At 43.2% G+C, this 25,812-nt stretch overlaps 1 protein-coding gene and 1 long non-coding RNA gene across 3 annotated transcripts in view; both read left to right on the top strand.

The window, feature by feature from the left end:
- LOC127050499 (uncharacterized) overlaps nucleotides 1-9,962 on the top strand; it is a 151,349-nt gene extending 141,387 nt beyond the window's left edge. The window contains exon 10 of the long non-coding RNA XR_007774244.1: nucleotides 9,855-9,962. This is a non-coding gene — a long non-coding RNA (uncharacterized LOC127050499). The remainder of the gene's footprint in view (nucleotides 1-9,854) is intronic.
- Nucleotides 9,963-14,420: 4,458 nt separating this feature from the next.
- SPRYD7 (SPRY domain containing 7) lies at nucleotides 14,421-24,861 on the top strand. Of its 2 annotated transcripts, none has more exons than XM_050951762.1 (5): nucleotides 14,421-14,569; nucleotides 16,719-16,835; nucleotides 17,928-18,094; nucleotides 20,585-20,687; nucleotides 23,605-24,861. In XM_050951762.1, exons 1-5 carry the CDS (start codon nucleotides 14,464-14,466, stop codon nucleotides 23,700-23,702), a joined length of 591 nt encoding a protein of 196 aa, XP_050807719.1. In that variant the 5' UTR covers nucleotides 14,421-14,463; the 3' UTR covers nucleotides 23,703-24,861. The 2 variants fall into 2 exon arrangements, with proteins under 2 accessions (XP_050807719.1, XP_050807730.1); XM_050951773.1 differs by lacking the exon at nucleotides 14,421-14,569 and adding an exon at nucleotides 14,793-14,939.
- The last annotated feature ends 951 nt before the right edge of the window (nucleotides 24,862-25,812 follow it).

Raw genomic sequence — 25,812 nt, 5'->3', positions numbered from 1 at the left:
CTGTATATTTTGGTGTATCTTATCCTCCCTCTTTTTCTTGTTTTCCCACTCACTTCTCCCTCAAACCTGCACAACTGCTCACACTCACTTCCCCACACACCTGTTCACGCACACTGTCCCTCAGGCCTATAAAAGGTACCTACTCACACTTTCAGGGATGTCTTTCCAAACCTAGGGGGAAGAGAATATGTCTTGTCTCTATGAGAGAAAGGGCTGTGGTAGAAAGGTCCTTTTCTTTTCTCCTTGAGGAGAAAGGCATTGAGCTAGATCTTTAGGCTTAGGGCACTGGTCTGCACTCAGTTTACGGTGCTTAGTTTAGTCTTAGACCAGGCAGTGAGCTGAGTTGCAATCAGCCACTCATCATGGGTTTTGCTGGAGATGGGGACAAAAGGGAGGGAGCTGCAGTTGGAAACAGGGGAAAGGGAGGAGCAGGATTGGTCAGTAGTTCCTCTGAGGTCAGGAACTGGAAGGAGAGGGCACTAGAACCCTTGGAAGGACAGAGGGAGGGAGCATTAGAAAGGAAAGCAATTGTCTGTATTTGTCTCCCACCTGCCATAGGTAGCAGCAGGGTCTCTCCATAGAGCATTGCTTGCTTAGGTGATGGGGGGTATTTTTTATTCATATAAACAAATAATCTTTTTATGAATGCTTATAAACTCTTGTGTACAGTTCTCTATTAGCAGTGAGTTCCACAAGTCAGTTATTCATGATAATATTTTTTCCTTTTATCAATTTTAGATGTGTTGCTCTTCATTTTGATTGAAATGCCACCCTGTTCTTGTATTGAGAGGGTAAATAGGAGCTCCCAATTAACTCATTCATTATTTTTTGCAACTCTATTATATCCTTTCTCACGTATGCACTCTTTAATCTAAATAGTACTAAACTTTCCTCATTTGGAAGTTTTCCCATGACTTTCTCACATAAGCCAATGAAGTCAAATGGCTCCTAGATCTCTGCATTATCTCGATATTGATGCTGCACATAAAATTAATTCTGCACATAGATGGAAAAAATTAGAGGGAACATCGGTGGTGTATTGTTGCAATAACATTGATTTGAGTTAGAGCCAAAAGTACTGATTTTTGCCACAGATCTCTAAGTGGCCCCCTCAAGGATTGAGCTCACAACCCTGGGTTTAGCAGGTCAATGCTCAAATCACTGAGCTATTCCCCCCTCATAGCACAATGGACACCTGAGAACTTTTTTACATGTATCAATATGGATTAGACTCTTATACATTGATAACAGACCATATACTGCTTAAACCCTCATCAATGGAAAAGTCCTGAATCAAACACCACTGAGACACCAATGTCTTTTGATAAGGTTAATGTGATTTAACCCATTTGCTAAATATGTTGCTGGAAAAAACCTGGTGGTAGCAGACACTGTTATGGAGCCCAGAATCTCATTCAACTACCTGTGAACTAGAAGATGATGTAAAGCGTACATGGATGCTGTGGACACATACTAGACCATGGTCAGAAAAGAGACCGTACCAGCTACAACAAGCAACCTTGACACACACACAACTTTTAAGAAGTTCTAAGTTACATTAGGCTGACCCAAGTATCTAAAGGATACTAAGGAAACAACAAGAGACTACTTTGTGGTATGTGAACAATTAAGCTGTTCAAATGGACTCCTAATTAAAAGTGACTGCATCATAATTCCAAATGAAATGAGAGGAGAAATCCTAAATCTTTATATCCTTCATGGATCGGGGCTAACTAGATGTCATGAATGGGCTAATCAGTCAGTGTGGAGGCTGGGCATCAACAAAGACATAAAGTATCTGCATGTGAACATTGCAGAACTAACAGACAACACAATGCAAACAATCTTTGATAACAGCACCAGACTGACCATGGAAGATACTAGCTGCAGATTTACACAAATTCAGAGGATATCATTACTTGGTAATAGTGAACTGTTTTTTTTTTTCAGGCATAGATAGAAATAACATACTTGAAAGACATAACCTGTTGCTGTGTTATTGAGAAACTGAAGTGCACTTTTGCTCACTTCAGTATTCCAGAACTAGTAACAAACAATGGACCACAATTCACTGCAGCAGGATTTGTCATTCCGAACAAAATATGATTTTGATCATATTACTAGCAGCCCACATTACCCACAAGAAAATGGAGAAGCTGAGAGAGTTGTACAGCCAGCCAAGAAACTCCTACAGCAGGAAGATCCATTTCTTGCTCTTCTGAGCTATAGATCAATGCCAATAGTACTTACTGGATACAGTCCAGCACAATTCTTGGGGGGAGGACAACTCAGGTTCTTTTCCAAAGTTGGAACAGTACTTCTATCTCCAAAGTAGCAAGACATGAAGAGAGCTGCCAAATTAGATTAAAAGGTAAAAAGAGCTTACAAATGCTTTGGCATTAGATGTCACTCAGAGAAATGCCAAGTCTAGAACCTGGTGACAACGTTTGTGTTAAACGAGATGGAGAAAAAGGATGGAGAACTTCAGCTATTGGGGAGAAGGGGAGGGAAGAACTGACTGCCCAGGTCACTGGTCATCTTGATCACCAGTGAAGAATTCAACAGAAATCTTTGACATCTACAGTTTGTTCCTTAGTAAGAACAATCAACAGAGAAAACTCTACAGATGCTGGATGCAGAACAAGAAGAAGACTCAAAGATTCCAAACCAACCAGAGACAGTCTTTGCAACTAATAGACAGCCAGATGACCAAGTTGTTACACATTTGGGTCATCTCATTAGAAAACCAGCATTATTCAGAGACACTTAACAGACCTGATCTGTACTGAACTTTAAGATAGTATGATATTGTAAATGGTAGAAATGTCATACAATAGAACCTCAGAGTTACAAACACCTCAGGAATGGAGGTTGCTGGTAAATCTGAAATGTAACATTGACTTAATACAGCTTTGAAACTTTACTATGCAAAAGAAAAATGCTGCTTTTAACTCTTTCTTAATTTAAACGAAATAAGCACAGAAACAGTTTCCTTACCTTGTCAATTTTTTTTAACTTTTCCTTTTTTTAAATAATTTACATTTAACATGGTACAGTATTTGCTATTGTTTTGTCTCTGCTGCCTGATTGCGTGCTTCCAGTTCCAAATGAGGTGTGTGTGACTGACCAGTCAGTTCATAACTCAAAGGCTCATAACTTTGAGGTTCTACAGTACTTAAAGGGGAAGATGTAATGGAATGCTAACTTGTATTATGCTGCTCAGCCACTAGGTGGTACCATGTTTAACAGACCTTACCATAAGCCAGGAGGTGGCAACCTTTCAGAAGTGGTGTGCTGAGTCTTCGTTTTTTGACTGTAATTTAAAGTTTTGCATGCCAGTACAGGTCTGTCGCATCTTACGCTGAGGTTACGTTCCACAGTCAGCGCGTAAAGCGAAAATTGCGTCTAGTCAAAATTACATTGAGTGTAATGGCAGGCAAATCGCCCGCACTACAGGTACAGTATTAAAATTATTTTTCTTGTTTTTTGCCAACCACGTAAAGCTGAAATCGAGCATGTTAAATGCGCGTAAGATGCGACAGATCTGTTGTACATTTTAACTTTTTTAGAAGGGCTCTTTCTATGTCTATAATATTTAACTAAACCATTGTTGCATGTAATTTAAGAAGCTTCATATTAAATTAAAATGCAGATTTCCCCGACCCCTCCCCCCCCCCGGACCGGTGACCAGGACCCGGGCAGCATGAGTGCCACTGACAATCAGCTTGTGTGCCGCCTTCGGCACACATGCCATAGATTGCCTACCCCTGCCATAAGCTCACAACAGCCATTCCTGGCTGTGTGTTAAAGGATCTTATAGTGAACACAGCTGGTATGTCTCTCTGAAAAGGAAGCTCTGTGGCCAGGCCATATCTGGTACAGAAGCCTGACCCAGTACTAGCAGCCCTGCAACCTACTGTATACAAGGTGCAAATGACAGATCCAAGGCTTGCCAGCAGGGTGGAGTAAAGAGTGGGCATCAGGGTCAGGGAGGCAGGGGCTTCTAGGAGAAGATGGGAGGGGGAGCTCCCTGGATTGAGGCTCCTGGGAGGGGGCAGGTGTAAAGACTAATGGCCTGGGGGTGTCAGGATTGTGAGGGCACCTGAGAGGGAAAGAGGAGGGTCAGGCTGTTGCGAGGGGCAATGGATGATTTTTTTTTTCTGCCTCTCAGAGGTGGGAACCCTATTTTAGTCTTGGCCAGGTTTGGCCCAGCTGCCACCTATCATGACATATGACTGGTTGGGCAGGCCAAACTTCAGTGAGTAGCATTGCGACCTGGTGCATGGGTCTGCAGTACACTGAGGTTTGGTGCCCTAAGCAGAAGCACAGGTAGGTTTGGCACCCTAGGCAATTGAGGCTCTTCTCAGCACTCTTCCAGATGTTCATGGTGAACAGAGTCATCTAAAAGTAGGGGGGCTTCCGGGAGGGGTCCAGTTTCTCAGGTCTCTTTTCAGGGTTTCGCTCATCTTTGATTTGTTCTGTCTCCTTGTTGGCATTGGTGTCACAAGCCACCAGAGTCACGGTGTCCTTTTCAGGATCGTGGTAGATGGCCATCCTAGTACCCAAGTTCACCCTTCTTCCCAGGCAGAAAAGAACCAGCTTTCCTGCTTACTCAGCTGCTGAGGTCCAATCCCACAATCAGCTTTTCAGAGCCAGTCACTTATTTGTATTCAATCAGCTCACACTTGTGTCCAGAGCCAGCTGAGACTCAGTGCCTCTTTCCCTGAGGAGCTGGCAAAGTTTCTCTGAGCCTTGCTGGCTTTTGAAAAGCCAGCAAAGTGTCTCTGGCTCTGGAGGCTCAGATATCCAATGCACTAACTTACTTGCTCTTTTGAGCCAGTTCTTCTTTGAGCAGGAAGGCTTTCCCCTATCGCTGTGGAGCCAACTGGGCACCATCAAGTTCATTTATAAGTCACATTTCATAAATACAAGAGATTAGCCTACTTAGCAAATGTTTCCCAGAGCAAAAGAAGGAGTTAGATTTAGATTTGGATATTTTGGGAAAGATCTGGTGGACAGATCTGATCTCTCAGTGAAAGGTGGATGAGTTATTATTCCTGATATCCAGTTAAATGGATAAAAACAAATCTAAATCCTGTGGTGACCTGAGGTTCTGAAGGCTACCTGATTTGTCAACAGTAAAAGGAAGCAACTAAATCTCATTGCAAACCTACCATGTTTTTTGGGTGTGGCTGGCACTCATTCAGGTACAGGCATTCATTTTAAAACTGAACTCAACCCTGTGTGTGCATGTTCAGTGAGCTGCAGACATCCACTTCCAATGGAACCAAAACCCTGGTCCTACACTGAAATGAACAGATAAAGGAGGGAAAGGATTGTGATACAGGATGCTCTCTCCCCAATTCTCAAATCTGTCTATATCTCTCTGTATATACATATTTGCATTTATAATTGCGAGAGTCTTGGCAAACTAACTGATTACATATTATGCAGTTACACACAATAAATGGAGATATTATCATATTTACAGACTGTATATCACATGCTCTGTTTAGTTTAAGGAAGGTGGGGAGGACCCCAATTTCCATAGCTTGAGGGAGCACAAAATTCTTTAACTTAGCCCTGGTGATGTTCCCCTTCTCGACTTAAGTGGATAGTCAGCATTTGAGGTTCTGTGGGTGATCCAGTTAGGAGCAGAAACTAGTGATAGTCAAGTCTTTCTTTGAAGCAGTATTGTTTATTTACAAAGAATGCACAAAGTCCTGTTTCTCTGAATGCAGAAGGAATCAAATAGCAGGAAACAGATTCTTTTGCTCATAGCAGCAAGAGCGCTCTTTTCAGCCTACACCCTGACCCAAAACAACTCTCCCCAGTTTTCTTCCAGAGTCTTCCACTACACTGGGCTTTCTGGTGCTCAGATGGTCTCTCTCACTCAGGCCTGGTCTACACTAGGAAATTAGGACAATATAACTATGTTGCTCAGGGGTGTGAAAAATCCACACCCGAGTGATGCAGTTAAACCGACCTAGCCCCCAGTATGGACAGCACTAGGTCAAAGGGAGAATTCTCCCCTCGACCTAGCTACCACCTCCTGGGGAGGTGGATTACCTATGTTGATAGGGGAGAACTCCTGCCATCAGCATAGATAGCATCTTCACTGAAGGGCTACAGCAGCACATCTGCAGCATTTTAAGTGTAAACAAGTCCTCAGTCTGTTCTTATCTAACCTCAGGGCTTGTCTACACTTAAAACGCTGCAGTGGCATAGCTGCACTGCTGCAGCTCCACCACTGTAGCGCTTCAGTGAAGACACTACCTATGCTGATGAAAAGGGGTTCTGTGATTGGCGTAGGTAATCCATCTTCCTGAGGGGGTAGCTAGGCTGACAGGAGAATTCTGCCATTGGCCTAGCGCTGTCTACAGGGGGGGGTTAGGTTGGTTTAACTGCGTCGCTCAGGGGAGTGGATTTTTCAAATCCACAAATAAATGCTGGACATATCAGCATAATCTGTAAGAGTTTAGGATCAGGGGACTCACTGCCTTAAAATATAACTATTGTGAGATATATTAAAGTTTCTCTTAAACTCCAGTTGTTTTAGGCATACTTTTGAGCAAGATCACATTTCACTTCATATTTTAACTGAGGAGCTGGGTGTGGCTGGCATATCTGGTCAGGACACATCAGCTAATTTGTGCAATGCGTATTTTCTTTATCAACATTGTTTTAATACTCACTTTAAAAAAAGTTGATATGTAACATTGTGATGCACTGCATGAGTTACATAAGTTGCATCACATGATGCGGTGCAATAAAATGTCAAAGACGCTTTCAAGGTGAAAAGCCATGAGATGACTCATCAACTGAAAATCATGAAAAGCCACAATTTCCCCCAAATTGTGGTTTAGAGCTAAATATAGCATTTAAAGAAAAATATTTTTTTAAATAACCAGCAGTCTGCACAACACTGTAGATCAGTTGTTCACTACAATAACCTTTTATTTTTATTGGAGATAATGCCGTGGATGTTAAAAATATCGTCACTATCTGCAGATCATTGGTATAACCATATTGTTGTTTTTTATTTATTTATTGCTTTTTTGTATTGTGATCATACTAGGAACCCTGGTTAGGGACCAAAATCCCACTGTGCTAGGAGCTGCCTGTTCTAAAGCTCTAGATTTTTTGCTACACGACTTAAGTATGGGCCTGATCCAAAGTCCATTGAAGTCAACTGTCTTCTTTCCATTGACTTCAGTGGGCTTCAGTCAGGTCCTCTGTCTCTTGAAATATTTCCAAAAAAGCCTAAGATAGAACCAGATGTAAGTTTAGAATGTCTACTGTAGTTTAGATTACACTAAAGATGCATCCTCCGCACCCAGTCATTCCAGCTACAATGGACCTAATCCAGCTACCACAGATTAATGGGAGTTTTACCACTTCCTTAAATGCAACTGGCCCCAAAATGTGGTAATCTATGTCTGAATAAAGTAACAGGTATAATAGACAATTCCTTTTCACAAGCTACATGCAGTGATCTATACTGTCTATTAATTTGAGCAGTCCTGATTCTCTTTTCAGTTAGACTTGTGTAAATCAAGAGAAACCCCACTGAAGTCAATAGAGTTAGGCAGTGAAAAAATGATGCAAGAAGAGACTGAGGCCTAAAGTTCCTAGCACTAAAATTGACTGTGGAAGACAAGCTCTGGGGGATGCATTCACAAAAACTGGAATAAATTACTAAATCCAATGAATCGGGCACCCATTGTTTGGTTTAAGAAACAGTTAATCTTTTTATTTTAAGGAACCATTCTTGCCTATATAAAATAATGTGGCGTAGGTGCTGTACTCTGCTAAGATCCTTTTATGTGCCCTCACGGAGTGGAATAGCAAATATCCCAGAGCAGTTGTGGCACGGGGTGCTCTAAACTGCTTTCTTGCATGCACAGAGACAAGGGAGGTGAGATAATATCTTTTGTTGGACCAACTTCTGTTGCTAAGAGGGACAAGCTTCTTCATGCATGCAGTTGGGAGTGGCTGGATTGGAATGGAGAGTGGCTGGAACACACCAGTTATTCTGAGCTATCGAAGAGCTATCCTAACTTACATCAGGAGGCCAAATTGGCACCTATAGCAGCTCAAAATATTGCAAGTGCAAAAGTACAGCATAGAATCTGGTCCTATGTCTTCTTAATGTTATAGTCATCTGCTATTTTAGACTGAGTGCCCTGCATTATATTGTTTCCACTGTAGTGAAATATGTACAGCTGAGAGGTTCGATCTACTTATGACCATCATGAAGCTGGATCTGCTGTGACATTCCCTTCCCCCTAGTAGAATGGCTTTCTGACACTAGAGCCCACACTGGGGCCCAGCTAAATCAAGCCCTCAGTATTCATATGTTAGGGTACACAGAGGACAGAACACTCTGCTCTGAAAATGCTGGTCTAGTGACCACCTTCGGCCAGATTGAGGACATTGACTAAAACATGGTTCGATCCTGTTCAATCTACAGTATGAGATTGATCCATTTTTTTTAACAATGTTTTGTGCTACTGTTTTGTAACTCTTCCCCAGCAACTCTCTGTAGTGTAGATGGGCCTAAACTGCTAATGTGGGGAAAGAGAGAAACCAGTAGAAAAAAGCAAACTCACAGGGAACACAGAAACAGATGTAAGGCCCCAGCAGATTGAAAGCATGCCCACTGCCTGACTAGATCCTAGAACACTTTCTGTGTGGAGGAGTCTTTTCTGATCAAAAAAGAGCAGTGAATAACTGACCAGTGAATTTCTAAGTAGGATTCCATTTTCACATCACCCAATACAATGTTGTGAAAAGTTAATTGACATGATGTCTACCATCTGCCAAAAATATATATAAAAAATAGTAGAGAGGATACTGAACATGATTTTAAAATGTGAAACACATGCTGTACATTGTTGTCCTATCAGCGATCAAGTTCCTGGCATGTATCATGAAGTTATTAGACTTGTGGGGGATTTTTTTAAGTAGTCATTCACTGTGATTATGTTTGACTTGAAGAGTGTAGTGTTACAAGAAGTGAACAAGAAACGTAGACATTATTTTTCAATTATTAGGGAAAGGGGTACATTTGTAATAGATTATTCAGATGGTTTAAAATTTTTCCTTCCCCCAAAAAGAGAAATAATTTCTGAAAGGAATATTTCTTACACTGTCTTTAATTTCATGACAGCCTAGCAACTTAGAAAGCAAAAAATATTTCTAGTGTCCAAGCATGTAGAATGCACATTGCAGGACAAAGAGAAAGACAATGGCTCAGCTTCAAAGAAATTACAATCTAATTTTAGATGTGGCATGATGGCAAAGAAGGTAACGAGAAGTAGGGAAAGAATTGGTGAGGTAGGACAAGGGTTATGCTAATAAGATTGTGTGGTTATGTATATTGCTAGAGGATTCAATTCAAAGTTTTTATTTTTGTTTAAGTAATTATGATTCTTGAGTCACTTCTTGTGGGCATCGCAGAAGTGAGTCATAAGGAGAGAGATGAATAAGCGCATAGTGACTTGGAATACCAGAAGTGGGAGATCAGCTCATATGAAAGAGTCACAGTGGAGAAAGACAAGGAGAAGGTTGAGCGAGAAGCAAACAGATGAGGCATTGTTGGCAACTTTAGATTTCTGAAGTTTTTAACTACCACTGGTGTTCCTGGTCAGCAAAAGTACATAGGATATTACCTAGATATTGCCATGCTAGATCAGACCTTTCTGCAGCAGAGGCCAATTCCTTAGAAGGGTGAAAAATATCTCATCGGCCAATGGTGCAATTCTATACATTTGCAGAGACGTTAATTCCTTCTTGACCTCTGCTGCTCTGAAGCATGAGATTTTATTAGCCCATTTTAATATGTATCATAGGATTGGCTGCAAGACCTGGCCTCCACCACAGGGCCCTTGCTATGGGGACCGACCCCCACCCCAAATGGGCAGGCTCCGCGTCAGCTCCTCCCAGCGTGGCTCTGCAGGCAGCAGGTGAGTCCTTGGAGAGGGGGGAATTGGCAAGGGGGAGAGCAAGCAAGTGGGAGGAGAGGAGTAAGCAGAGGATGGGGCCTTGGGGAAAGAGACAGGACGGGGCGGGGCAAGGATGTTCAGTTTTCAGCAATTAGAAAGGTGGCAACCCTAACATACCACTATAGTTCTTATTATTAGTCATAAAATTACCCATCCCTTGCAGAAATCCTGAGGTGCAATTGACCTGTTTGGCAGAACACAGGCCAGGCCCTCAGTACCAGCTACGTAGTAGGATGAACATTACCCTACAACTCTGTGGTGTCATTGGGAAGATCCTGCAACGAGTCCTGTGCCAAGGGCGCCCGGGGTGGTCAGAGTACTCAGAACAGTACTTCACACAGGAGTGAAATCAGGAAGGCCAAATCACACTTGGAGTTGCAGCCAGCAAGAGATGTTAAGAGTAACAAGAAGGATTTCTTCAGGTATGTTAGCAACAAGAAGAAAGTCAAGGAAAGTGTGGGCCCCTTACTGAATGAGGGAGGCAACCTAGTGACAGAGAATGTGGAAAAAGCTAATGTACTCAATGATTTTTTTGCCTCTGTCTTCACAAACAAGGTCAGCTCCCAGACTGCTGCACTGGGCAGCACAGTATGGGGAGAAGGTGACCAGCCCTCTGTGGAGAAAGAAGTGGTTCGGGACTATTTAGAAAAACTGGATGAGCACAAGTCCATGGGGCCAGATGCGCTGCATCTGAGGGTGCTAAAGGAGTTGGCAGATGTGATAGCAGAGCCAGTGGCCATTATCTTTGAAAACTCATGGTGAACGAGGGAGGTCCCGGATGACTGGAAAAAGGCTACTGTAGTGCCCATCTTTAAAAAAGGGAAGGAGGAGGATCCAGGGAACTGCAGGCCAGTCAGCATCACCTCAGTTCCTGGAAAAATCATGGAGCAGGTCCTCAAGGAATCAATTCTGAAGCACTTCGAGGAGAGGAAAGTGATCAGGAACAGTCCGTATGGATTCACCAAGGACAAGTCATGCCTGACTAACCTAATTGCCTTCTATGAGGAGATAACTGGGTCTGTGGATGAGGGGAAAGCAGTGGATGTGTTATTCCTTGACTTTAGCAGAGCTTTTGATACGGTCTCCCACAGTATTCTTGCCAGCAAGTTAAAGTAGTATGGGCTGGATGAATGGACAATAAGGTGGATAGAAAGCTGGCTAGATCGTCGGGCTCAACAGGTAGTGATCAACAGCTCCATGTCTAGTTGGCAGCCGGTTTCAAGTGGAGCACCCCAAGGGTCGGTCCTGGGGCCGGTTTTGTTCAATATCTTCATTAATGATCTGGAGGATGGTGTGGACTGCACTCTCAGCAAGTTTGCAGACGACACTAAACTGGGAGGAGTGGTAGATACGCTAGAGGGTAGGAATAGGATACAGAAGGACCTAGACAAATTAGAAGACTGGGCCAAAAGAAACCTGATGAGATTCAACAAGGACAAGTGCAGAGTCTTGCACTTAGGACAGAAGAATCCCATTCACTGTTACAGACTAGGGACCGAATGGCTAGGAAGCAGTTCTGCAGAAAAGGACCTAGGGGTTCCAGTGGACGAGAAGCTGGATATGAGTCAACAGTGTGTCCTTGCTGCCAAGAAGGCTAATGGCATTTTGGGCTGTATAAGTAGGAGCATTGCCAGCAGATCAAGGGACATGATCATTCCCCTCTATTCGACATTGGTGAGGCCTCATCTGGAGTACTGTGTCCAGTTTTGGGCCCCACACTAAAAGAAGAATGTGGAAAAATTGGAAAGAGTCCAGCAGAGGGCAACAAAAATGATTAGGGGGCTGGAGCACATGACTTATAAGGAGAGGCTGAAGGAACTGGGATTGTTCATTCTGCAGAAGAGGAGAATGAGGGGGGATTTGATAGCTGATTTCAACTACCTGAAAGGGGGTTCCAAAGAGGATGGATCTAGATTGTTCTCAGTGGTACCAGATGACAGAACAAGGACTAATGGTCTCAAGTTGCAGTGGGGAAGGTTTAGGTTGGATATTTTTTTCACTCAGAGTGGTGAAGCACTGGAATGGGTTACCTAGGGAGGTGGTGGAATCTCCTTCCTTAGAGGTTTTTAAGGTCAGGCTTGACAAAGCCCTGGCTGGGAGGATGTAGTTGGGAATTGGTCCTGGTTTGAGCAGGGGGTTGGACTAGACAACCTCCTGAGGTCCCTTCCAACCCTGATATTCTATGATTCACCCTACATCACTGGGTCAAATGCTTGTTACTGTGAAGAACTGAGCTGGCTTGCGACTGAGTGTGTAGAAAACACCAGCCAGGCCCACGCAGGGCCGGCTTTAGGAAGTGCGAGGCCCAATTTGAACATTTTCGGTGGGGCCCTGGCAGGGATGACTTAAAAAAAAAAAGTGGAAAAAAAAAAGCCTTTCATTTCTTTCATGTATTATTTACTTTCCATAACTATATAAATAATAAAATTATAAATTATGTACATTGCATCATATATGCTGTTGATTGGTTATTAATGACTGCTGTTTCACATGTGTGGCTCCCAGCTGCTCCCTGCCCACCTCACTGAAGCAGGTGTGCAGGGTTACTGTCCTGGAACTGCAGGGCAGCAGTGGACATGGGGCTGGCTGGAGGCAGGGCAAGGGGTGCGGGGTTGGTTGGAGATAGGAGGTGTGTGGGGCGCGCTGGCTTCAGGCAGGGCCGCGGGGGGATGCAGCAGGGGTTGGCAGGGCTGGAGACAGAGGCAGAGACTGCCTGGCTTCAGGCGGGGGGTGCAGCAGGGGTTGGCTGGAGACAGGGCAGGGTGTACAGGGCTGGTGTGGGCAGCAGTGTGTGTGGGGCTGGCTGGCTTTGGGCAGGGCCACGGGTGTGTGGCAGGGGTTGACTGGAGACACGGCAGGGGGTTTGACAGGGCTGTGGGCACGGGGTGCAGAGCTGGCTGCAGGCAGGGGGAGCGGGGCTGGTGTGGGCAAGGCAGAGGGTGCAGCAGAGGCAGCTGGAGCCCCAGCCCTTTAAATAGTCCCCAAGCTCCCTGTTATCCCAGGGCTTTGGGGGCTATTTAAAGGGCCCGGGGCTCCCCAGCTCCTACCCTTCCCTGCACCTTTTAAATAGCCGTGGGAGCCTGGGGGAATGCATGGGGGTGGTGGGGCTCTGGCGGTTATTTAAAGGACTGGGATGGCAGAGGCAGGCAGCTGGAGCCCTGACCCTTTAAATAGTCCCCTGAGCCTGTCACTACCCCAGGGCTCTGGAGGCTATTTAAAGGCCCGGAGCTCCAGCCGGGAGACCAGGGCCTCGGGGCTTGCCACGCTCCGGCCGGGGCTCAAGGGAGTGGGACCATGGAAGACCCCTGAGCAGATCGCAGCCAGGGACCCAGGGTAAGTTTAAAAAAAAAAATGTCTAAGGCGCGGGGCCCGATTCCTGGGAATCGGGCGAATCGGCCTAAAGCCGGGCCTGGGCCCATGGGCAGGGAATTGTATGGGTTCATGGTAATCATGCTCCAGGAATATTCAGGGCCTGGGGGCCCCAGCTCCACCAATGTTCGGGGCGTGGGTCTCTTCCCCCGCCCTGCCTGTTGCCCCTGCGCCCCTCCTCCAGAGCATCTCCCGGGCACCGGCACCGGGGCTAAGGTGGCTTCCTGCCCACCTTTGCTCTGTGCCACTACCAGAAGTGGCTGGTGTGTCCCTCCAGCCCCGAGGGGGGAGGGGAAGTGGTTGTCTCCATGCACTGCCCCCACCCCGAGCGCCGACTCCACAGCTCCCATTGGCTGGGAACGGAACCTGGAGGGGGGAGTGCCTGCAGGCAGTGGTGCCAGAGACACCCCCCCCCTCGCCTAGGAACCACTGCCAGAGTGATGTGTTGCTCACTTTTGCGAGCTGCCTGAGGTAAGCGCCTCACTTTCTCCCCAACCCCCTACCCAGAGCCTGACCCCTCCCTCCACTCCCTCCCAGAGCCTGCACCCCAACCCCCTGCCCCAGCCCAGAGCCTGCACCCCAACTCCCTCCCAGAGCCTTACGCAGGTGGGGCAGCGGGTAGGACTTGGACCTGTCTGGGTTCCACCTGCAGCCCCTCCAGCACACCCTCACTTCAGGCTCCCTCCCTGCTCCTAGGGTGAGGTGGCCTCAGCCCCGCAGCTGGGATTTGGGGGCCAAACGCTCCGGGGGCAGGTGGGAGCCTTTCCAGTCCTGCACTGAGCATGCGCCCAGCTGGGCAGTGGCGCTGGGTCTGAGCTCCCGGGGGCTAGCTCCGCTCAGGGTGGGTCCCTGGGGGGCCTCGCCTGCCTCCCTCCGTGCGCGTGCCCGGGCTGCAGGCTGACAGGGCCCCGCAGCTCCCTTCGCCGCCGGCCGAGCCTCGCGTGCGCCGAGTCCTCCCAGCCTGCAGGGGGCGCGGCCGAGTCCTCCCAGCCTGCGCCCGGTGCGCTCCGCTCTCCGGCCGCCTCCTCGCTGCGCGCGAGCCGCCCGGCCCGGCCCAGCCCAGCCCGCGGCTCGGCCCTAGGGAGCGATGGCGGCCTCGGTGTTCTGCTGCCTGCGCTGGTGCGGGGACGGCGGCGCCGGGCACATGCCGCTGAAGGAGATGCCCGCGGTGCAGCTGGACACGCAGCACATGGGTAAGGGGGCGCGCCCCGCCCCGCCCCGCCTCTGGCAGGGACCCCGCAGCACGGGCCGGGGGCGCTGGGTCCGGTCCCTCCAGAGCCGGGGGTGCTGGGTCCCGTCCCGGTGAGAGCCGGGCCGGTCCCCCCGCCCCCGTGTTCGATCCTGCTCCAGTTGCCGGGCTGTTTCCCAGAGCTCGGGCTTGGCCCGTCTCCCCAGCTCCGGGGCGGGCTTGGACTTAGCCCTCGCGCCATTCTCGCCAGGCTGCCCTCGCCCCTCTGCCTCGCACCGCAGGGTCAGCGAGCACCAAGTGTCACCGCCTGCTGCAGTTTGACACAACAGCAGCTTTAGCCGGGGTTTCTTTGTGGTGTGAGATGGGGGTGAATGGTGAGTGTTTATGTAGCACTCTAGATCCACGATTATAATTATTATTAATTGTAGGGGTGTGGTGCTTTCCTGTCAAATAAAAGACAAGGTGCCCGTGCTTTGAATCTTACTATTTGTCTTGTTTATTTTTTCAGTTACTGTATTGTGCCTATCCGATGTCTTTAGTTCCATGAGCATGACAACATTTTAAAAACATATATGTCATGATGATTGTTAACAGGGCTAGACAATGATATTTAGAAGAATTCATCCAAACTCTGAGGGCTATCCCCACTCAGATGACCCCATTAAAGAAGAAGCCTGACTGAATAGTTAGGTTTTACAGTATTCCACAAAGGTGAGCAAATCAGGGTCTGTCAGATCAACAAGGCAGCAAATTCCAGGTGATTTGCTTTCACTGAGAGTGCCCTGTCCCCAGGTGTGCCCGATCTGGAGACATTCAGCTTGAGTATTTATTATTATTGTACATTTATATTGCAGTAGCACCTAAAGGTCACAGCCAGGTTGGGCCCAATTATGCTAGGCACTATACAACTATATGACAAATGACAGTCCCTCCCCAAAGAGCTTACTGTTCAAAGTGATCTTAGTTATATAATTGTGAGGTTATGGCACAAAAAGAAATGATCTCTAAGGCACACAGACCCCAATAAAAGACTAAGTCAAAAACTACACCTTGTGTTTCATTTGATAGTCTCTGAAGTACTTGTGTAATATGATCCCAGCATGAAAATGTTGCTAAATAACCAGGCCAGCAGTATTCTGCTCTAGGTTTAGTTCTAAAGCTTGGACCATAAACTTCTGGTCTACTAGTATGATTATGTTGGTTGGAAAGTGGTGTATGTATGTATTTATTTATTTACTGATATTGGTAATGGTACCTTAAATTACCCTTCCCATATGGAAATAATACCAGTATAAGCCCTTTTTTACTTTTATAACTGTGTCCATGCAAGGGTGTGTTTGCTACGTTAACTATACTAGTATAGTTAAAGCAGTACAACTTTTGTGTGAAGACAAGGGTGGAGTGGTCTTCTGGTGTAGTCCTATGTAAAGGGCATTGCAACAAACCAATTTAGAAAGGCTTACTCCTTGCCAAACAAATATTTTAAAAAATCCTGTTGGCTACAAAACGTCCAGGCATCCTCAGAAATTATTGGACTGGCTTTTGAGGACTCTGTCTTGGCTGTGCCTATGCTGACAAATGCTTATTAGAGCTTTTTAAAATCTTCCACAGGAGAGTGTAGTATTTAGCAGTTCAATGTTATGTTGTGTGTGCTGGCAGGTACCTTTTTAAAGGAACCTCGCAATCAAACCCTTAAAAGGAATCTTACTATTGATTAATTCTTGGTGACTACAATTTATGGAAAGTATTCTGTGCCTATCCTTCAGTTCCAGACCAAGAAAAGGAGGTGGTTTAGAGAAAGGCCTGAGCCCTGCATCCCCTTTCTCATAGTGAGTGTCTTTCTAATTAAATGATTGTAAGCTATTGTGCTGGGATATTTGAGGAAATGTTGTACTCAACATGCTGCCTTAAAGCCTGAGAGGATAAATTTAAAGAATATAGATTTTAAATAGATGAACTTTAGCTGAAAGATGAAATAGCCTATAAACATATCCATTCTTTACTTGAAAGCACTGCACAATCTAATTCTGATAGACTAATGAAGCTCTTACTTGGTTGAAGGAGAAAATGTTGTTCTTGGGGTTTTAATGGATGTCTCCAAACTTAAAAAAACAACATTTTTTGAAGTTTGTGTATTTTATTTGCGTATGCAGGAACAGATGTCGTCATTGTCAAAAATGGCAGAAGAATATGTGGCACGGGGGGTTGCCTAGCCAATGCACCTTTGCATCAGAACAAGAGCTATTTTGAGTTTAAAATCCAATCTACAGGTTAGTTAGCAAAAATATTTTCTACTTTAGATTGGTATTTGAGATTTGAGTAGAAGCATGCAAAGCATCTGCATCTTTGATAATTAAGTGCACTGCATCTTTGGATACTACAATGAGAAATAACACACTTTACAAGTATCAAACTTTTGTAAGAAACTAAATTGGCATCTTGTAAGAAAGATTTGTCATTTTTCTATTTTGCTGCTTTGATTTATTAAAAACAAAGGCAAGTGAAATTACTAGAGTTGCCAATATTAAACACTACCATGTTTGAACACTCTTGTATATATGTTTTTTCAATAAACATAATTTAGAGCTACTTTCTGCTAAGTTCATATTTATACCGTGTTATGAGCATGTAAAATACTTGTGTATATAGCTCTTGTACTTTTTCTCCAATAATATTTGCTGTCTACATTTATTTGCTATTTTAGCATGTATCCAGATTCTTCTCTTTTAGCTTCTTGTGGGCCATTGTGGAAATGATTCTGTGTTTATAAGTGCAGCAGAGAACTCGCAGCTTCGGGGTAAGGGGCTTAATGTGGTTTTAAGCCACCTTTGTGTCCTCCCAGTTCTGGGCTGCTTCCAGGACTAAAGCACCCCCAGCATAATTTAGACAGCCCGAGGCTGCTGTATGAGCTGCTGTATTGTCTGAAATCACTGACATGTATATTCTTTGGCCCTGCCCCCGACATGGCCCCTATGCCAAGACTTGCAACTGAGTCCTCAGAGACATCGTTTTGGTTATCTTCTGCAGTTCCTTTGCCCCAGGAATCCTCCCCCGGTGAGAACTGCTGCTCTAGTCATTTTGGGTAATAACCTGGGTCAGAGTGAGGGCTAAGACTTTTACCCCTTAATTTTTATATTGATGGCTAATAAAAGAAAAACACTAAGGTACAGCATGTTTTGAAAGGATATTTTAAAGTCTGTCTCAGCCTAGTGAATGTAATTGCTAATGATTTTCAAATTAAAATTCACTTGTGATATTGCTGTCATTGGGGCACACACTTGGAATATATCCCTTACTCTCAGTCTGAGATTTCAAAAGAAACAAACAACAGTATTCACAAAATATCATCATCATATTTTCAGGGGTTTGGGGTATTGGAGTTGCAACCCAGAAAGCAAATTTGAATCAAATTCCACTTGGTCGAGATGTGCATAGTTTAGTGCTGAGAAATGATGGAGCTCTCTACCACAACAACGAGGAGAAGAACAGGCTGCCAGCAAACAGCCTTCCACAAGAGGGTGACATTGTGGTGAGTTTCCTTAGTTCTTGTTAATATAAATTTGTTGCTGTGTTGGAATAGTTCAGCACTAGATGTTTCTGGGATTTTCCAAGCACATTTTGCTGTCAGCACTGATGCAAGGCAAAAGAGAATACAGTGAACCCTTGTTAATATCTAGCTTTCCATGCAAACAAGCAAATTAAACACAGAATTTTATTGAAGCCCTGAAAAGTCAATATCTGATAAAAGGATTAAACCTATTAAATTAATATGCTTACAGTGCATCAGAAGGTAATATTCAGGAGATATTGACTTGTAAAAAATGTAGGCTTACTAAATGAGTATTTCTAGTATTTCATACTGAAAAACATTATAGAACAATGCAACCCTTCAGAATTGTAATCATTTTAGTAAAACACAGTTATGTATTTATCTTGATGTCTTGTGCTAATAATGCACCCTAAGTTAGGCATGTTCCTTCCTCACTGTCTTTTCTAATCCACATCACTAGCAGGGGCATAGTTGGAACAAAATTTGTTTCCAGTACTTTTGGGGAGTAATGGGTAGAAGAATGGTCAAATATTCCTTACTTCTCTTCTCCCCAACTATCTCTCCCTTTCATATATTTTCCACCCCCACACACCTTTTCTGGAGAAGTGAGATAGACCTGAAAGGGCTCATACCCTCTTGCCTGCCCTCTTGTTCATCAGAAGTACACTGGCCCTTTAAATGTTTGCTCTAGCCTTTCAGTTCAGCTCCCACTATCCTCAGATCCTTATGCTGTCTTCTTCCTGGCCGTGGCAGCAGGCCCTTAGAGAGTCTAGTCTTCCTTATGGTGTGCAGGAGGAAGGATACCTATTTAGGCTGTCAGGTTTTCCTCTGCAGTCTTATCTCAGTCCTAAACAGGGTTTCTAGTTCTTATCCTTCAGTGGCTTCCTGCCAGTTTGCTGCTGATACAAGATAGTCCTGTGCCTGGATTGCTTATGTCAAGTGTTGCAGGTCAATTAGCCACACCTGGGGAAGTAGCTATTCTGTCCCTTTACCCCTCAGTGACTGTGACAGAATAGGTTTTATATACCCCATCATAGTAGTGCTTCATTGCTACCCACTGCTACTAGAGTTGATGAATTTGCTTATAAACCTGACAGGGGGCCATCACTGTAGAGATCCCAAGCTCTTTGTGGCTGGGCTTCCCTGTTCAAAGATGTCCCAGAATGCACTGGAGAGCGAGATGAGGTTGTACCCAGGGAGCATAAGAGCTCTTCGCTGGTGTGTGCTTGGTTAGCAGGCAGAGAGAGTGGCCCTAGCAACCTTGGAGGAAGACTTGTAGCAAAGGTATTGGGATAAAGGAGTTTTATTTTTAGCCAAGCTGGGATACAATTTAGAAAAGGGAGAGGAAATTAGACTGGGGATAGGGAGAGAAAAAATTGTTGGAAAGACAATTGAATGAGAGGAACTTGGGAATCTGTATGAATCATGCTCCCTCTCTCTCCTCAACACTCCTAAAATATATTTAAAATTACCCTGTATATTTAAAGTGGTCTACTGTATTACTAGTTTTTTAACATTATTAGAATTTTTTTAAAATACACAGAAGTGATCAGATTAACACTGTTTCTAATGCCAACTTTTTCAATATCTTATTTTAATTGCCGGTGTTTGCGAGTTTATTGCCAGGTGTCTGAAGTTTAAAAAAAAAATAAAAATCCCCTGCTGAGATGGTTTGCTTGAAATAGAATCTTGCTGTGTTGCAGTCTCTTTAAAGGCTCACTCAATCTATTTAGTCTGCAAAGCTGAAGTTAAAACACTTGAAGGATAATAAGTAACAAATGCATTACTTTGCTAACTGCCTGAGCGCTGTAAATTCACAATTTGAACTATGTTAGTTAGCTTCTGTTCGTCAAATAAGTCGATTGCTATTGCTACCGTCCCCTGATTGGCTAAGCCTGCAAGCACTTTTGGTGCTTGCAAGTTCAAATATAATTAAATATTCTTAATTATTGACCTTTTAAGTGTCCGGAAAAATGGTCTAGTGCAGGGCAACCTCTGGCACGCGGCTCGTCAGGGTAAGCACCCTGGTGGGCCAGGCCAGTTTGTTTACCTGCCACGTTGGCAGGTTCGACCGACCGTGGCTCCCACTGGCCACGGTTTGCCATCCCAGGTCAGTGGGGGCTGCGGGAAGCGGCGTGGGCTGAGGGATGTGCTGGCTGTGGCTTCCTGCCACCCCCATTGGCCTGGGAGCTGCAAACCGTGGCCAGTGGGAGCCGCGATTGGCCGAACCTGCCAACATGGCAGGTAAACAAATTGGCCTACCCAACAGGGTGCTTACCCTGGCAAGCTGCGTGCCAGAGGTTGCCAACCCCTGGTCTAGTGAGTTCTTTTAGGAGACTGTGTTTTATGCCATTTTATTAGAAATTGCCCATTGTGTTCAGCTAGACTAGCTGTAAAAAGAAATAGTAAACATTCTCACATGTATCAGCTTGATGATCTTATGCTAACATTTCGTGCTTTGCCTTATAGGGTATTACATATGACCATGTAGAATTAAATGTATATTTAAATGGAAAGAATATGCATTGTCCAGCTTCAGGAATCAGAGGGACTGTCTATCCTGTAGTATATGGTAAGTTGGGTTCTGAAACTTATTCAATGTGGTCAATCTTAATAGCAATATTCTCTCAAACCACCTATCCTACTCCTCATCATGTGGCCCACCTGTCCTCCTAGTCACAATCGAACAGTATCCTTTGGCAACTACAGCAACTGGTTATGGAAAAGTAATATTAGGAGAGCATCAGTGTATATTTTGCTTCTTTCAGTGCAGTTTAGTAGCTGGAAATGAGTACCACCATCTAGCAGTGAATCACCAGTAATGGCTCCACAGATGACAGCTAGGGAATTACTGCAGTTAAAACAAGTCATGTAAACATACTGTCAAATCATCAGGTATCGATAAAGCCGCACAAGGGTTTTGCTGACTCACCTGCAGATAAATGGGTTCATAAAATTTCTCTGTGAAGTTTGTATTTATGCCCCCTCTTGCTCATGCAATAATGTAGTGCATTTCAATTTTTAAGTCAGATTTGGATAGGATGTACATTTTTATTATTTTTCATTTTTTATAGAAATATAAACTTTAATGTGGTAGCATCTTCCATCTCAAAATACTTCACAACTGTAACAAATTGATACCAAATGTTATGTAGAAATCATTTCACCTCTGAAAATGCAGCCGTCTCTACAGTGAATCATGGCAACTGCATTGACAGAATACATTAGCACAACAGTTTTAAACAGGAAACAAATATCATATCCAGTCTGCTTAGGCAGCTTAAGAGAGATTGTATTAACTTTGTGAGTTGGAATTTGGCCACAACGTGAATTAACCCTACCTTACCAAAATTCCAAGGTACTCTTTGCAAATCCTACATACATAGGAATTCTGATTGTCTCATCTGAAACGCTGCACCTGCGCTTGCACAGTGCCTCATCCCACCCTGCTGAGGGATTGGCTCAGTACTAGGAGGGAAGACTACCACTCATTGAATCCCCAATATTACTATTTGTTACCTTTTTGTAAATCTCTCATCCAAGTACTGACCTATCCCAAACTTGCGTAGCTTGTGAGATGTGACAGGACCATAGTACCAAGTGGTATGTCTGCTTGTTATTTCATTTCATATTTCATAATGAACTGTTGGCACATTTCTGTATCTGTCTAGACACTTTCTTAATGCTACACATTCTGAACGAAACAATCTAAATTTGCTTTGGAAGCTCTGAATGTTACAAATTCAAGTGCCAATTTATCCCCTTTAAAACTGTTACAGTGAAGATTATTTCATATTGTCATTTTGTGTTTTATTTACCACATGGTGGCATTATTACAAATAGTTGCGCAAACAGGAATAAAATACTTGCCACAGTTTTATTCCTGTGAACATTATATTATTGAGATTCTGGCTGCCAGACACCACCTTGGTGAGAATGGGAGAACAGACTTTTGTTAGGTAGCTAACACGTCATCTTCACTTTGCTTTGGAAATGGAGTTACAGTGGAGAGAATTTAGACCTCGGGAGTAGGTAGCTTTCATAAACAGTCTACTTGCTGCAGCGGGAACTTGGGCTCCCTGGTCTTCTGTACCTTTTTTAAACTTCCTCCTCCTTTCTCCATGCCTAATGCCACACCACTGAAGTTTTAGGCTTGGTTGTGAGGTGACTTTTTTTATTGCCAGACTCCTTCTCCTGTCATCATCCTTCAAGAGCTGGCATAAATTCCCAAGAATTTCCATGTTTCGCAATGGATTAGTTTATTGCTATAACACCCGATGATTTTCAAATTACATTCAGGTGACACCTCCATGTTATAAGTTACAAGTAATAAAACCTTTAATTTAATGATATGTATTTATAGGCATATGAAAGGAGAAATTACTCTCAACCATTTAATTTATCGATGTTTCAAACAGAATCTTAGAGATTTTTAAAATTACTCAGTACAGAAGGTAAATGATGTCATGTTTGGGAACTTAAAACACAAGTCAAATTCAAAGTTGCTTCCTTCAGCAGCTGTACCCCAGGCACATCTGCACAAATATTAAAGTGTAAAGTCAACATCACATATAACAATACAAGATAGTACTTGTGAGCTCAGTTAAGGCTGTTGTGGGAGAAAACGAATGTCTTGACTTCAGGATATCTAAATTATTGACCAAAATATTGTATTTGGGTTTGGGGGGGGGGGTTGTTTTTATTTGGGGGGGATTGGCATTGATATACTGCTCTCACATGAGCTGTGGCTTAGAGGAATGTTTCTTTTTAAAGACTTATTAACTAAATGGATCTGATTTTTCTGAAGAGCAGTGCTACACTATGTATTATACTTCAGTAAAGCTGCACGTGAAGTATTGTAGCCGTTAATGATCTGTCAGAATTTCCATTTTAATCTTCGACTTAGAATTAGGCAGAAAGTCTCATGGCAGTATTATTGTTTCGAAAAATACTGATTTATTTTTAAAATTCAGGTGTCTAAAAATAAGTCAAGCAGGGTTCCAATGTGATAACCTAAGCAGATGGCTTGACACCAAGCAGGGGAATGGGAAGCATGCCATAGAGATGCATCCTCTTTCATGTCTCCTCATAACCACGCTTGGCCTGTGGGCTTTCAAAGTAGTGGAGGGGAAAATGAGGGCCCTAGAAGTTGAGGAGAGTTGCTTTAAGGCTTATTAGCACGCTCAGTAAAATAAATAGCAATATTTTCACTGATTTCAGCAGAGTCCTTTGCAAATTAAAGTATTCTATAGGAAATAAACATGTTTTGGCCTGCTTGATTGTATTCTAGGATCTTTTCTACAGATTAACCAAGAAGATCTTATTTATCTCTACTGCATGGATGTTACTGATATTTTGGAGAATATCCTTTGTGTTTCAGTCATTGTGGACACACAATGTATTGATGTATAATCTAATTTGGTGTAATGTATAGTCAAAATAAATGCTGTTCTCCTTTAATTATTTTTCTCTTTGCTTCTGTCCTGCAGTTGATGACAGTGCCATCTTGGATTGTCAGTTCAGCGAATTTTATCACACTCCTCCAACAGGGTTTGAAAAAATACTCTTTGAGCAGCAAATCTTCTGAACGTCTTCATACTGAAAACTTGCACCCCTACACTGTTACAAAGCCTTTGCCATCTTAAATAAAGCTTCACATTTACCTATAGGAAACACGTGTATTTTTTAGTAAAGTACTTGTGACTGTTGTCTGAAGAACCAAAATGTTAACTGCAACACCAGAAAATTGTGTTACAAATGGTAGATTTTGACAACCATTTTGTGATGTGAAAATCAGTGTTTTGGGGCAGTTTTTTCTGATTTGTATTTGATGTAAATGGAAACTAAAGGGTATAATTGCCACAGTATTAAATGAACTTTTGTTTTCAATTTGAGCTTTATAAAGGAAATAGTTCATATACGTGATAGTATGTTTCCGTAAAGTTACAGGGGTAGATAGTTCTCATTGTGATTTTTCCTATTCCTTCCCACTCAGAAGTTATGTACCTTATAAAAAGAGAGCACTGTGCTAATAGTCTGTTTGGATTGCAGTGTCGTTGTTCTGCACAATGACTAATGATACGATTGGCAGCTAAATTTTGTTTTTTCTTTTGAAACATGTACCCTACCAATTTCTAGTTGTTAAACAGCTAATATTCCTATTGAGTTTATATAAATCTCATAGCTTTTCATTTGCTTTAAGTGTGACAGAATACTTGTTAGTAACAGTCAAAGTATTATTTTGTTGTATGTAAAAAAAGCAAACCCAAACACCAGATGTATTTATAAAGCTCATTAAGCTGTGTTACTCTGGTGGCAGAATAGGTACAGATTGTTTAACTGTGATGTACACAATGGCAGGGAAGGTATGTTGGATATTACGATGAATCTTTATGTCTAAACTGTAAATCAGATTGTTCTTTATGGAATATTTTATTTAAATGTTTTTTTCTGGATCCAGTAATAAAATGAATAATGATTAACATGCTATTCTGAAATGTGATTCCGATAACTATAAAAGATCAGGTGATTCTTTTCTTGTCATGTATGCAGTCTGCTTTCTAGTCATATTTTTTTGCAAAGAAAACCTTTTTGTATAACCTGATGTGTTTTTAAGAACTTTTAGTAAGATTTTTTTTGGCTGTCCATGGACTAACGCATTTATATGATGAGTGACTGCTGTGATGCCTTTAAATTTTTGAGGTTCTTTTATTCTGAACTTTTCAAATACAGTTGATTTTCTCTGAGCCTTTCACTTCCTAATTTTCTGTATTTGTTTAAAGACGTCTTCTTGGCCTCATAGGCCTAGCTTTTTCTTTACCATGCTGCAGTCTCCCAATGCTGAAATTGACACAGCAGCAGATGATGCCATAATGCAGAGCTCCTATCTGGAGCATGATGCTATTCTATAGTATAGTATAAGATTAGGAATATTTGGGAAGTGGGATGAGAATGGAGAGGGTTAATTCTCCTCCCCGAAGCTTGCAATATTAGCCACTGTTGGAGGCAAGTTCAGGCTATGTGGAACGTTCTTTTGGGGCATGACTATGTCCTTGTGCCATATACGAGCTGAGACAAATCATGATGATTTTGTAATCAAATTTGTGAACTCTTGAAATTAGAAATAAATCTGGGGAGGGGAATGTGTCCAATTTCCCCTCTTGTTGCTTCTTGAGTAATGTCTCCGTGGTCCTTTGTGCCATGTGAAAGAATAGGAAGATGAAATAAAAGCATTTTATATGGAATTAAACTTGCTGGTATTCTCGGGGGAAGGGAGAAGTATTTAAAGAAATTATAACCACTGTATCTAACTTCAAAGAACAAACAACAAAAATTTTGTTTTTAATTTATTAAAGAATACTTAACATACAGGAAGCTGCCATTCTGACTCTGATGTAGAGTAAGACGGAGAATCCAGGTCCTGTTTGAAGGCACAGAGAAGGCGGTGGTCTTCAAAATTGTGACTTCTACTTTTAAAATGTTTTGATAAATGTGTTTAAATCAGCTGTTAATTTTTTTTGGACAATTTAAGAGTTTACTCTTACATCTTAGAAAGTTGCTGATTTCTCATTATTTTAAATGGGATGCAAATTTTCTGTCCTGTTGTACAATATGTCTTTCCTCCTCTTATAAAATAACAGCTCATATCATTGTAGACAGACATATTGAATCTCACGCAAATACCATATGAAGTAATG

Source organism: Gopherus flavomarginatus, chromosome 1 (assembly GCF_025201925.1).
Source record: "Gopherus flavomarginatus isolate rGopFla2 chromosome 1, rGopFla2.mat.asm, whole genome shotgun sequence".
Classification (NCBI taxonomy): Eukaryota; Metazoa; Chordata; order Testudines; family Testudinidae; genus Gopherus; species Gopherus flavomarginatus.
This window is presented reverse-complemented; position numbering and strand designations above follow the sequence as displayed.